At 38.8% G+C, this 13,483-nt stretch overlaps 1 protein-coding gene across 1 annotated transcript; it reads right to left on the bottom strand.

Moving 5' to 3' along the window:
• Positions 1 to 2,085: 2,085 nt before the first annotated feature.
• Positions 2,086 to 11,550, bottom strand: LOC117426303 (vacuolar protein sorting-associated protein 8 homolog). Its single transcript, XM_034925042.2, has 6 exons — positions 11,267 to 11,550; positions 7,845 to 7,905; positions 7,005 to 7,135; positions 4,978 to 5,029; positions 2,700 to 2,771; positions 2,086 to 2,372 (listed from the first exon to the last, which is right to left on the bottom strand). The coding sequence occupies exons 1-5, from the start codon at positions 11,342 to 11,344 to the stop codon at positions 2,764 to 2,766; spliced, it is 330 nt and encodes a 109-aa protein (XP_034780933.1). The 5' UTR covers positions 11,345 to 11,550; the 3' UTR covers positions 2,086 to 2,372; positions 2,700 to 2,763.
• Between the last annotated feature and the right edge of the window lie 1,933 nt (positions 11,551 to 13,483).

The raw sequence follows: 13,483 nt of genomic DNA, 5'->3' as shown, positions 1-13,483 counted from the left end.
AATCCAACAAAATAAATCTCAATCCACCAGACAACCCTCTCTCACTTGCTAATCACAGCTGCTCAAACCCTTAAGAGATGGCGTCTTCCTGATCAGCTCTGATTGCCCTCATGATTCTACTAATGACAAAAAAAGTGCAGCACTGCTAATGATTAAAAAAAGAAAAGAAAGTCTTCGCTGCTGTGAGCTGATTAGATTGGACTCACGCCTAGCTGGTGATGAGCTCAGGTTCAGTATCTACACTTCATCTGATGAAGGCAATGGCCTGACTGAGAAATCCCTCTGTTGCGCCATCCAGGATTTTTTTTAATGGATTAAAAAACAAAAGGCCTTCTTATTTGCCTCTGACTGCCCGACTCATCCTGAACTCTTTTGGTGTCTGCTAAGGCTAATGAATGAGAAGCTGGTAGAGAGGTTAGGTCTCCAATCAGGGATTCTGGGCTGGCTGTGGTCAATCCACCTCCCCAGTCGCCCAACGGGACTGCATTTTAGTACATCATGCCTTTATTTATTTATTTATTTATAAACCCCACACTGCACGACGGGTAACAGCGGCAGCTTTAAAAAGCTGCTGGATTCAGATAGCAAGATCAGGTACACAAGCCAGCAATACGACCACAGAGAATCAAATACAAGACGAGAGTGGAATGCTGCACTCTGCCCGAGTCTGTTACATTGACCAGTGGTGAAACAGAGGAATACAAATAAAATATAGCTTTACGGGGACAGATACAGCAGAGTGTGGTACTACCTCGAAGCAACACTGCAGACTCCAATCACCTCAAGACAGGGGACCACTGCGTTGGAGCAACGCAGACAGCCCGGATCCCTGGATAATGAGTATGCAGTGTTTACCCTTTATTCACTGAGTTATTGAGGTATGGGACTTGTGTGTGTTTAAAAGTAAAACAAGGGACCTGGTCCAAGCCAGGCTGCTTAACGACTGTAACAAAAGCCCACGAAGGACGGGGCATTCCAAATAAGGCATTTGAACTGTGTGTGTATATGAAAGCAAACAACAGCGTAATAAAAACTCCCAACTGGGTTATTTAAAAAATAAAAACTTTACTTTTATGTCCAGAGAAAAGTGGAACCTGAAATTATATATTATATATATATATATATATATATATATATATATATATATATATATATATATATATAGTCTTTTGATGTGAGCTTCTACACAACAGGAAAACGTCCTTCCTTTGAAAAGCTAATTAAACTCTATTCTCCCGGGGGTTTCAGATCAGAATAGTCTTTGATCACTGACCCGCATTTTATTTTTTATTTTCAGTGGTAGCCTTACATCAGTGTGTTTTCATTTCTATTTCAATCAAAACCAAGTCGATTTATTACCCACATTATTTCCCTATGCTATCCAAATCAAACTTCCAATCATAGGAGGAAGCTTAAAAAGAGAAAATCGTGCTGTATTTCTAGAAGCCCCTAATTAAAAACAAATGATCTGATACAAAGAAATTGAAGATGGCTTCATCACATAAATGTATGTGTGTGTGTATATATATTAGATATATTGTAAGACAGCAGGGACGGGGTTAAATCCTCCCTGCAGAAAACATGTGCGTAGGCACATTTGTTTAATTTAATTGTCTATTGTTTAATTGTTTAATTTTCAGTTGTTAATTATTTGTGTTAATTATCCCCTGCACCTGGTGGTAATTGTAAATTAGAACCAGGTGCAGGGTATTTAAGAGGAAGTCAGTCTGCTCAGGACTGCTGTGGAGAAGGAAGCAGAAGGCCGTGTGCTCTGTTTCCAGGCAGTCACTCTTGTGAGTACGAAGTGGTTAGAGTGTATTCTGAGTGTATGCCAGGTAAACGGCTTAGCCATCCTGCGGGATAGTCAGGGACCTGCCTGTTTAGTTAGTGCTCCAAAGGAGCTAGGTGTTTGTTTTGGTTTTTGTTCATTTTGTGTTTGTTTATTAAATAGCGCAACCACGCTTAAAAATCCATAATCTGTGTCCACACACACACAAAAAACTAAGTACAGAACTAAGTAAATTATGGACAGAGACTAAATATTTTTGGTTTCTTTTTAATCACTCGGTCATTCATCCTTGACCATGACACGCTTGAGTGACTATGACTGAAGCATATGCACTTAATCACCTAATTAGTGAGAGCTGATTGGACACTGGATATGGAGTGATTTCAGCTGTTTAATTGCAAGCTTGAATAAAAGCAATAAAGAAAATGTACACACACATGGGTAAAAGTGGCCAATGATCATTGACTGAAACTCCTTGGGCTAAACCAATCCCAATCCCCCCTGCCAAAGCCCTGGGGTTGCACAGTACACGCTCTCAGATGCGATCTCAGGCATATTGGACCACTTTCAGAAACAAAAGATTCTGTAGAAAAAGAAATTCAGAAATGACTTCACTTACAACTTGTCATTTTTACCAGATGGATCAACCTGATAAATCTCACATGAGGCTAGTTAACATAGTATTTGAAATGTTACTGATCAATTTACAATTAAGAAGCTCTAAAGGCCTTTTTCCATCTAACTTTTAAGCTGGGTAAAACTTATGTGAATAAGAAAATATATTCGTCAAATGCTATGGACAACAGTTTAAGATGACTTAAGAAGTTTTTACTCTCATTACAAGCTCGCTCGCTATAGTTCATGGAACTGACAATTGGTAAAAGTGAAGCCTTTTTCAAGCTGAATTTACCTTCATTAAGATATCCACAATCCGCTGCTGGTACTCAAGCGCTTGTTTATCATTCTTGAACTCTTCAAAAGTCTGCAGAACAAAGCACAACCTGTCAACATGCTTTTTCAAACCGAGTTGGTACTTCATACAGTGCTCGGACAGAGGAACAGTTCACGCTACTCAGACACCATCGTGCTACACTACTGCACCTGTTAGTTCTGTTCCTTGGAGGTCATCTATGGCTACAGGCAACACTGGAAATACATTCTGGCTACAAGTAAAATGAAAATCCAATCAGTCATTCAAATCCCGGTTTGAACAGTCTGTATCAAGTGTTTGTTAACTGTGATCTTTGCCTCCTAAAGAGGAAGCTGCTTCTGCCGGTGACAGCTGCCCTCCAGAATTGCTTGTTTGAACACCTTGAGGTAGCTGCACGCCACTGTAACTTAAGCCTGCCTGTTTTCTTACCAGAGCCAGCACGTTTAGGAACTCCCTGGTATCAAAGTGAAGCAGTGTGCGGATGGAGGGGTACAAAATGAATTCTTACGTTGTCACAAGCCCCTGTTTGCTGTTGATACTTTTTTTCCCCAGATTTTAGTGTCTCAAATATATCACTTCCTGTGTTAGGAGACAATAGGACACGTGACCTCACAGTTTCCGAAGTGCAGCACAGAATCTAAGTGCAAGACAAGAATTGAACTTGTACTACAATATAGTGTAACTCTCATAAGACAACTCATAAGTTATCTTAAGGGAAAAAAAAGGTCTGTTTTGATGGATTCTATTTTTTATGCATGAAACACTTTTTCCATTGTTAAAGAAACCAGAAGCAGTCCAGAGCAGTTTCATTAATTTATAAAAACGGATTAGGTCTTTTAAAATAGACTTCAAAAGAACAATTCATCAAAGAGCAAGTAGCCCCAAATGAAATGTTCTTAGTATTCTTATGGTCCCATTATCTTTTTATTAGGGCTGTGCAAGTAACCACATTTTCAGATTAAAGGGCTACTCACACCATAGTGTTAATTCGCTGTGTTTTTTATACCCAAAGTTTTGCTGCTATTTTTGTATTCAGACTTGCGCGTCAAATACCACAGGCAAGATGGGGGAACGTCTGATTATAGCAGTGCAGAATATCTTGTTCTTTATGATAAGCAGCACAAGAAATCTCGATAAAGAATATAAACAGAAAATATGAGGAAATCCAAAAGTAAGCACTATTGGCATGTTCAAATAAACACACTGTTTTGACTACAGTTTTTCGTTAAATGTCCGGGTGTAGCTTCTATAAAGTGCATGCCATGAGATACTGCTGCGGCCCATTATTAAATATAGACTGAACTACAAAACAAAATCACGTATCTAATTATATCCAATAGCATACACAGGTAAGTGGGCTAAAACAGTTTTATGTCAATCATATATGTTAGTATACGTGTATTTTTCCCCCAGTAATGTAAAACGCTATCTAACGTTACATCTGCATTGACAGTACCATCTACCTGCGCTTACTGTACTGTTTATTAAAAAAAAAAAAAAAAAATTTGTATTTAAAATCAGATTGTTTTAGACAAAAGGCAGTATGGTGTATAGGTGTCACAAGGCTGGCTGAGTGGTGACACGTCAGACCTGGAAGAAACAGACAGACAGAGACAGCGAGGTTGGTGAAGCTGAGCACTTGGTTGTGCTCAGCATTTAATAAACAAAACAAGAGAACACAAAAACAGGACACGGCACTTGAGGCCAAAATTAATATATAAACAAAACGTACTAACACAAAACAAGTGGACGAACGTTTAAACAAGTACCGTGCTGGCACTTCCAGCACGCTGTAGCAATTGTTATTCTTTAGCTTTTAATTCTTTCTCCTTTCTCTCTCCCGCTCTCCACTCACGAACACCCAACCCCGAGTGAATCAAATGTGCATCTATTTATACTGTTGTGCTGGGATTCAATTACTAATTAATTATTCACTTGAATCCCAGCACGTGAATTAATTATGTGCAACCTCGTGCGCGCATATTACTTACTTTAAATGCACGTGTAGTGATGTGCAATCCCGTGCCTAAATAAAATTATACAATTTAAATACACGTGAAACACAGACCCGTTTATATCCCGTGTACCAATGACTATACACCAACATTTACACACGTGACATACAACACATAACACACAAATGCACACAGGGGTGGGGCACATTGCCACAATAGGCTAAAGGGTAATGAAGGCCTTCTGTTTGTATTCTCATCACTCAATCCATTGCAGTCACAGACGTGTAAACACCACATCATACCTGATAGAGACTTCCCTGCTCGCAGCAGCAGGCTAATCACCTGGAGTAGTTTCTATAAAAAATAAATAAATAAACAGGACCATGATTTCCCCATACAGAAAAATAATACATTGCAGTATATGTCAAAGCAATAGAAATATATTTAAAACACATGATAATATATTGTCATCGCTTTCTAAATATATGCTGTATAGTGCAATATATTAAATATATTCTCATACATTTCAGAAAAACATTCAAAATATATTGCAGCACATTCCTACAAGAACGCAAGATATATTTTATATAGATGGCAGAATACCAAAATATATTTTGGATTTCACCAAAATATATTGCAATACATAAAAAAAAAGGCTACATGCCCACACTGTTTCTGTAACACACGTTTTCTTTAGTGTGTTTTAACAATTCTTAAAATGTTACCCCGGGTCTAAATGTAATTCCTTACCAGAGATTATATTTTACTAATAAAGGAAAGCAAGGAACACTCGTATATTGCAGTTTTGATTTATTATTAATTTGTATTTATCCTTTCCTGAAGAAGTTTAATACTTTATATTATCACACACAAGTCATTACTGTCTTGACACAAAAACAACTTTATAAATGACATTTCCTCACCCTGATGACCATGGCTACCTTCAAGACAACAGAGCACTCATAAGAGACAAGAAACTTGAAAAAGTAAAATGCATTTCACTACATATTATACAGAATTCTTGGTTTGCATACTTTTAACCGAGCACAGACTAAAGAGGGCTTTATATTAAGAGGTAATAACCTGAAACTCTCTTCTGTCAAAAATAATAATAATAAAAAAAAACCCACTTCCACACGTTCCCAGGTTCCCCCTGGCTCATATCTATAGTAAAACAGCTAACCTACAGTATTCATGGATCAACTCCTTGTATGTGACTTGAATAACTGCATCACCAAAATAACAATCATACCACTTTTCCCAAGCAGATATCAGCATACTGTGCACACCTGATCCCACTGCCGACGCTTAGCAACAAGGCATTGTCTGAATTTCTCAAGCATTTTGGAACAATGTAGGCCTTCGCAGTGAACCTGTGAATTATTCAGATGGTACTCTTCCAGGCTCAGCTGTCACAACCTATTTACTCTTTTGACTGTGACATATCTGATCCCACAGGGCCCCCTTTTGCTTTTGGTACTGTTTTCTACAACTAATTGGCTGCCTAAGCACTAACAGCAAGTGGCTTTGTTTTTTTTTTTAAGACACTGCAGTTCTGCCTATTGCCTATTTTGCTCTCGGCTGGGCTGAATTTCTGTCACAAACTTCAGCATTTGTTACGGGCTCAGATGGATTGGGGGGCGGAGCCTGGATGGTACTGATTTCAACAAGGTGCTTAAATTGCCGATGAGTTGAAATCGGTAGTAAAGTGTGCTTTCCAGAATGTAGAAGTAGTAAAAAGAAAGTTAATCAAATCAATGACAAGAAGCCTTCCTTGTGTTATGGGCAGTCTTGAATACAGGCGGAATCAAAGTCTGTCAGATCGGTAAATCATGATTGAAACGGACTTGTAAAGAGGGAGATGCATCTTTTAGACAGTACAGAATATATTTGTCCAATGCTTTGTATATAGGAAGTTTCAGGATTTTTTTGTATGTTTGTTTGTTTAAATAAACAGATTTATCAAATTAGTAAAAAATAAAATGGAAAGTAAAATACAATTGAATTCAATTAAAAAGGAATCCAATAGGTTAATTTAAATCAATCTTTACCAGCATTTTATAGCTCTGGGGGAATCACTGCCGGTGGTTATCCTGAGATTACCCTTAAAAATAAGTGATTAATGCAAACCAGCAGGGCTCCCTGGTGCTGTAAAATGCTTTAAAAATCCAGATGTGGCTTATCCCAGCGGGTTACAGGCTTATCAGCCCTAAGTCACAAAGTCAAGTGTTTTGGCTCCTGCCTTCATCTCATCCACTTTCCCAATTAACAGAAACTTGAAATGAACACTTGAAGGCTTTAGCTTAGACGTTTGCCTACAAACTTCTACCTGAGAGTTTGAACTTATGGGTGAACTCAGACAGTCACATGTCAGAGAATGGGTTCTGGCACCACGTCTGATGCGTTCATGTTGGAACTCTCTCATGCTGACAGTGACAGGACACTTCTGGAAATCAGACGCTGCAAGTAAAACACAAACTCGATATTACTAAATAAACTCAGAGTGAGCTGTTGAGCCTAATCTGTTCTGGCATTTTAGCCTCCTGAAACATTCAGTGTCTTGGAAGCTCTTAGAACATCTGCATAATAACCTCGATACAGTTTACAGAGCTTTTCTTATTAATATCTTCTTAAACAAATTATTTTGCCTGAAGCTATTTTGCACATCTTCCAGACTCCTACTTTTCAATCATTTATATTCACAGCATCGTTCTAGAAACTCAGAATTAGATGGCATACATTTCAGAGATGAAGGATGAACAGTACGGTGCAATACTGCACATTGTCCAGTTATTTAGCATATTTCCAGTAGATGGAAAGAAAGCAATGTGACATAACGCCGCAATCCCAGAGTTCAGACTGACATCAATGATTCCTCTGTGACATGTTATCTCACTCCTCCGCAGCTTTCACTTCTGTGCACTCCAAATGTAAAACTCTACAAATCCACATCAAGTAGTTGACACACAACTTTGCTAAATGCCTTCTTCAGTGTTATGATTCAACAAGCAACCCTGCAACAATTTCCTTACATTCTCCAAAGGTAGTTTAAGGTTTAAAGACAAAAAGACCCTCCACCTCCATTTGAATGCATGTATTCAACACAAGTCAGAACTTTTACACTTATTTGAAGAGCTTATCTTCATGGGATTGATGTAGTCGTTCATACCGCTGTTATAGACGTAGATCATAGCGTCATGCAGATGGTGTTCCCAGCACATCTGGACCACCTGAAAGATACAGTAGCAGGGCTGCTCATTGTTAGCTGCATCTGGCTCCGGGGTGACCATTCAGAATGTGCTGAAACGATCAGAGCTTGTTCATCATGCATTAGGAAATGTGCAGAGCTTGCATGAATACTCCCAGTACACCATGATTTGTGATACTTGCCCCCAAAGCATATCTGAATAGTTTTCAAACCCACTGCCAAGTGTGTTTCTGCAAAGTGCACTATACAGCCAAATGTGTTTCTTTCTAATTACATAGTGACTTTTGAAGAAACGTATTAATTACTTTTTATCGTCTCCCGGTCCCCCGTGACATTAGGCATCCTGGCTGAGGATCCCCCCACCCAATGAATCCATTTTCTTTTTCAAAAGAACCCCAAGCACCTAACAGCAGTGTTCATGTGAATCAATTGATAAGCGTCATTAGGGAGAGAATACTCCTATATGTGCTGTGCTCCAGACGTGTCCGGGCTGTTACAATGCAAGCATTATGATCACTGGCTTGTTGATATTATTTTGATCATACAAAGAAATAAAAAAATCTGAGAGAATTCATGCAGACACTGAAAACAGAACTCATCCGCGCTGCGGCTCTTCTCAGTAACCAACAGCTGCTATTGCTGTGACACAGGTTTTCCCTCACAAATTAAATGGGCAATTGTCTGTACATTAAAATTGCCACATTTGAGTGCATCGTCCATATGAGAACAAGTGATGATATTACATTTACTGGATTTATTCTGTAACAAACACACAGTTTCTCCTAAAACTCAGCAGCTACCCTCACTTTGAAAAGCCCTTTTCACATCAGACCGCTTCCACAGAGGAGTTATAAAAAACACAGAATAATTCTGCAGAGCCTCTGAAGCACAGTGTGGCAATGAAGCACAGGGGGTCATTAGGAGAGGATTCTCATGCGTTCTGATTGTTTAGTGACGTCTAGGTCCGTCTAATGAGTAAAAGACAGCAGGGGAGGGTCTGATTAATGGCTTGGTGCGTTCAGAGACTGCCGCCACCAGTAGTGTGGAATCACAGTTTGTGTTGAACTGCTGAGAATTTGAAGTAGACAGCATCAGCAACCCAAGGGGTTTGAGAATAATATATTTCTCATGATTGCTGTAATGCTATGTTGAGCGGAAGAAGATTAGGGGGCACGGCAGGGAAGTTAGAAATCATGAGATGCCATGTAAAAAAATAACTTTGTGGAAGTGTTGAAAGTATTTTCTTTTAAACGTTTAATCTTCAGACTGCCATGCAAATAGACCTTTGTGTTCCTTCCTTCTGCACCTCAGTAAAAATGACACTTCTGCATTGTTCCTGCAAACACTCTTCATCAAATTGTTAATACAAATCGAACAGAAAACACTCTAGTGCAGTGACAACATAGATTTGGATGGAACATAGATTTGGATAGCAACTGGTGAGTTTATGACTGCGTGTGTTGTCTGTTTCAGAAACAGCGCTATCAAGTCCTGATTGCTCAAATAGGGCCCTGCATTTTACATGACCTGCTTTCTTAGGCTGCACTTCATTCCTCCTACCACAAGGTGGTCATGTAGTCCTCTTAATTAGAAAATATCCCATGCATTAAATGTTGCTGTTAAACTTAAGCATCGTCAGTTGGTTAACCCTGCCTTCTTGTGCAACTCAGCAATTTGGGGTAGATATTCCCTTCTCAGTTGACCTGCTGTAGGAATTGCTCCCGCATTTACTACATGTTTGTTCAGAAATGCACGTAGTTTGGGATTATCCATTTCTTCCAGTGGAATATTAGCACAAACAAATGCCTCTGTCAAATCGAAAGTAACATCTCGTTGGCGTTCATAATGTTCGTTCCCCTTACGTTTTTTACTGCAGGACGCCGTCTCACAGCTGTCAATCTCAGCCTTTCGTTTTCTGTGTTGACATTCGAGTGTGGTCCAAAGATAAATTGCAAGTTGTGCAAAATAAATGATACCCATCGGTGTACAGAACACCAGGTGGATAATTGTGTGCGTTCGCTCAATAAAATGCTTTTTAATTGGGATGTCTTTGACTCCATGTTTAGGTCTCAATTTTTCTTTTAACACATCCATTTATTCAATTACCATTTATACTCAATTAGCTTTTATTTTTCTAATTAGTCAAAGCGTAATGTGTTGATTTCTTAATTGTGAATGTTATTATTATAACTGGAGTGGCTGCAGGGACATCTAGGGGATAGCAGTTGAATTACAATTAAAAAAACAGGTCGCGTAAAACGCAGAACCCTACTCATAAAACAAAGTACATGCTATTCCCATGGTTATACTAAGCATTTATCATAGTTTACTTTGGTTTCCCACATCTTTTTATATTGCATGCTTTGCCATACTGCTCCTCGTTGTCTATGCTTACATATGCTTTCACTGCGCTTTATTAAACTTGCTTTTAAAACCGTGCATCTTTACAAGGGTAATCCTCAAATGACTAACTAATTTAAACTAATGTACTCAGTAGTACTGTTATGCATAACAGCTCTATTTTAATTGTTTGAACAGTATTTAGAGGCACTGCTGTTTAGATCAATGTGAAATTACCCCACTGTGTCAATAGATTTAAAAAAAAAACAAAAAAAAAAAAAAACAGATTTTAAAAATACTCGCACCAAAATCTTTAGGTCCCATCTCTGCAATTAAATGGGCCCATTATCAGAATCTCATTTGAGCTACTGCTGCTAGTGTCCTGTGGGTCAGATTAGCTGCTCTATATAATGGAAGTGGCAGGGGTTGTTTTAGGCTCTGATTGCTGTATCTATCACTGTCACCTGCACTGCGATGCCAGCAGAATTCCAGCTAAGTTTGTAGCGTGCACTTTTTAAGGGTCTTCATTCATAATTAAGCACTCATTTTCAGCAATCTGGCGCAGCTTTATATACATACCTTTTAGACTGCATTTGGTTTTAATCCGATAATTTTATTTTATACAAGTGTATCCATTTTTCATCTCTAATAGGGAGATTTTGAGGACCCTTACCTGTATGATTGGACACAGACCCCAGATTAACCACAGTATTATTATTATTTCTATTATTATTATTGATGGTGTCCCCCGATTTCAGCCAATTGCCTCTTTACACTCAGGTACTCAAAAGCGGATGTCAGTGAGCTGTCGACTCCGGGAGGATAAAGGCTAGCCCTGCAGGTGTTCAGCTTGAGCTCACCTCCAAGGCTGGCCAGTAACGTCCACTGAAGCCCAACAAGGAAAAACACCTTAATCTGCGGACAGCCAGGACGCGAATCAGCCTTCCCGACTATCGCATGCCACGTGGGACGTTTCTATAAACTGCATACCAGTCTTCAAACTGCCCTTTGTTATGCTGGAATCACTCAGCTCTCTGACGTACCTGCTGGATGTCCAGGTGGACGATACAAGCCTCGATGCTGTCCATCATGCCGTTGTCCTGGACGAGCAGATCCTTCATGACGTGGGGGGAGGGGAGAGGCCTGTCAGCCGGTCACTCAGGAAGTATGGCTCCAGACACTCCAGGAACACCCCCTTCACCACCGAGTTCTCCCCCAGCTTCGAGTAGATCTGGTTAAACTGCAGGTCCTTGCCAAGGAAACACTAGTATTAGAGAGCAATCCACAGCAACACCCTTGCACGGCACTGATAATGTATATTTGTGTTGTGAACAAAACACAAAGGGAATGTCGCTTCAAAACAGTGTCTATGTGGAAGTGGAAGAATTATGCCAGGGTTTAGGCAATAACCCAGCAAATTGGAAGTTTCTCAAAAGGGTTCCTGGGGTATAAGGTGTAGGAGTATATCAGCTTTGTAACATGAGCACACAATCTGACCATAAAATAACTGAATACATCTGACATCTCCAGAGGGTTCAGACAGGCCAGACCTGTTGTGCTGCACCAGAAACTGCTAGAAAAGAATTGCGGCAGACATTTCCAACTTGTAAGAAAAGCCTTGAGTTGTCATTGCAAGATAAATACTTGAGTACACATCTTTAATCTCTTTTTTATACAAGTATAAATAAGTACAAAAATATTTCTGTGATTTACATTGTATCAAATGAGAAGGCCCTAACTAACCCAGTTTAAAATATATTCTATTTAATTTCTTAAACGTTTTAATATTACCAGTAATCACGTTTAAACAGTTACATATTTTAAATTTTGCAGCATCTCGTGTAACCTGTAACATGAGGCACTCTGACATTGCAGTCATTTATTTTAAACTCTATAGATGAGTAGAAGACCAAGAATGGATAACACTCCCATTGCATAGCAGCTGGTTTTACTATGAGTTTAATAAGACACATCTGAGCTGTTTACATACACACTGTGGCTAATTAAGCTTGTACTAAAACCTGGAATAGGTGAAACTACTATGCCATAGCAGTTTTATTTCCATCCCTGTAAAAGTACATGTGTACAACACTAATGTTTATTTGGAACACAACCTCAACCTCTCCTTGACATATACACATTATATATATATATATATATATATATAGTTCTAAAACTTGACCGGTAGTGTGTGTATCACACATGCATCATGACCAATATTTAACAGCCATTGTGGCAGGTGTACTCATTTACATTTTTTCTCCTTTACTGTATCAGATGCAACAGTCAGTCAGTCAGGGATGAGTGATGCCGTTCCGCACTATTATAACGTACACAGCAGATGCTGAATTGAGAGAAGTATGGTTATCTTTCTTGCTGTCAGTTTGAGAGAAGACAACTAATAAGCAGAGTTAGCAGCGAGGACAGCAGCTGCAAAAAAAAAAAAAAAACCCTCCCTCAGTCTCTGCAGAGCAAGGGACCAAATCAGCAGAGTTCAACACAAGCATCACAGTAGCCCAAGGCAGTGTTCTTAGCTCATCCAATTCAGCTTTCAAAAGATAAGCTACAAGAAAAAAACAAACAAAAAAAAACACTGTTTATTTGGAAGGCCATGGTTTTATTGATCTTATTTATTTGACTTTTCTAAATACTTTCCCTCTGTCATACGGTACTGTGACATAACAGTTTCATACAACAATGATTATTAATAAAGACATGAACACGAGCTTGTTCTATCCTTCGTTACGAACGAGAAGCCAGCGGTGTACATGCGATTTATTGTACTAGGCTCATATACTTTGCATACTTTTTTTTATACAACAGTTACAGATACAATAGAGGTTTGTTTTGAAAGTAAGTATATATATATATATATATATATATATATATATATAATATATATATATATATACACACACACACACACACACACTACCGGTCAAAAGTTTTAGAACACCCCCATTTTTCCAATAACTGAAAAATAATGTACATTTCAGAGTTACACAAAAAAGCCTTTTTCAGGGAACAAGTAATGGGTTAACAACTTACAGCTGTTCTGCAGCAATGGAAGTAAATTAAGCCTTGAAAGTTGATGCCAACAATTCCTACAGGTGTCCCAACTTTTGTTGATTACTTACAAACCCTCTGTCTGTATAAAAGCAGTGATGGAACAGACTGTGTTACTACACCCTCTTAAGCATTACTTGGACAGTATTGTACTGCAGGAAGTAGTATATTGCTCTCATAATGGCGAGAAAAAG

The sequence above is a fragment of the Acipenser ruthenus genome, chromosome 11 (assembly GCF_902713425.1).
Source record: "Acipenser ruthenus chromosome 11, fAciRut3.2 maternal haplotype, whole genome shotgun sequence".
NCBI classification, from domain to species: domain Eukaryota; kingdom Metazoa; phylum Chordata; class Actinopteri; order Acipenseriformes; family Acipenseridae; genus Acipenser; species Acipenser ruthenus.
This window is presented reverse-complemented; position numbering and strand designations above follow the sequence as displayed.

Excerpts from the sequence above, each read along its gene's own strand:
- LOC117426303 (XM_034925042.2), bottom strand. The coding sequence starts at position 11,344 with ATGAAGGATCTGCTCGTCCAGGACAACGGCATGATGGACAGCATCGAG. Across the intron at positions 7,906-11,266 it reads TCCACCTGGACATCCAGCAG|GTGGTCCAGATGTGCTGGGA; the intron begins GTACGTCAGAGA and ends TGTATCTTTCAG. Across the intron at positions 7,136-7,844 it reads GATCTACGTCTATAACAGCG|CGTCTGATTTCCAGAAGTGT; the intron begins GTATGAACGACT and ends TTTTACTTGCAG.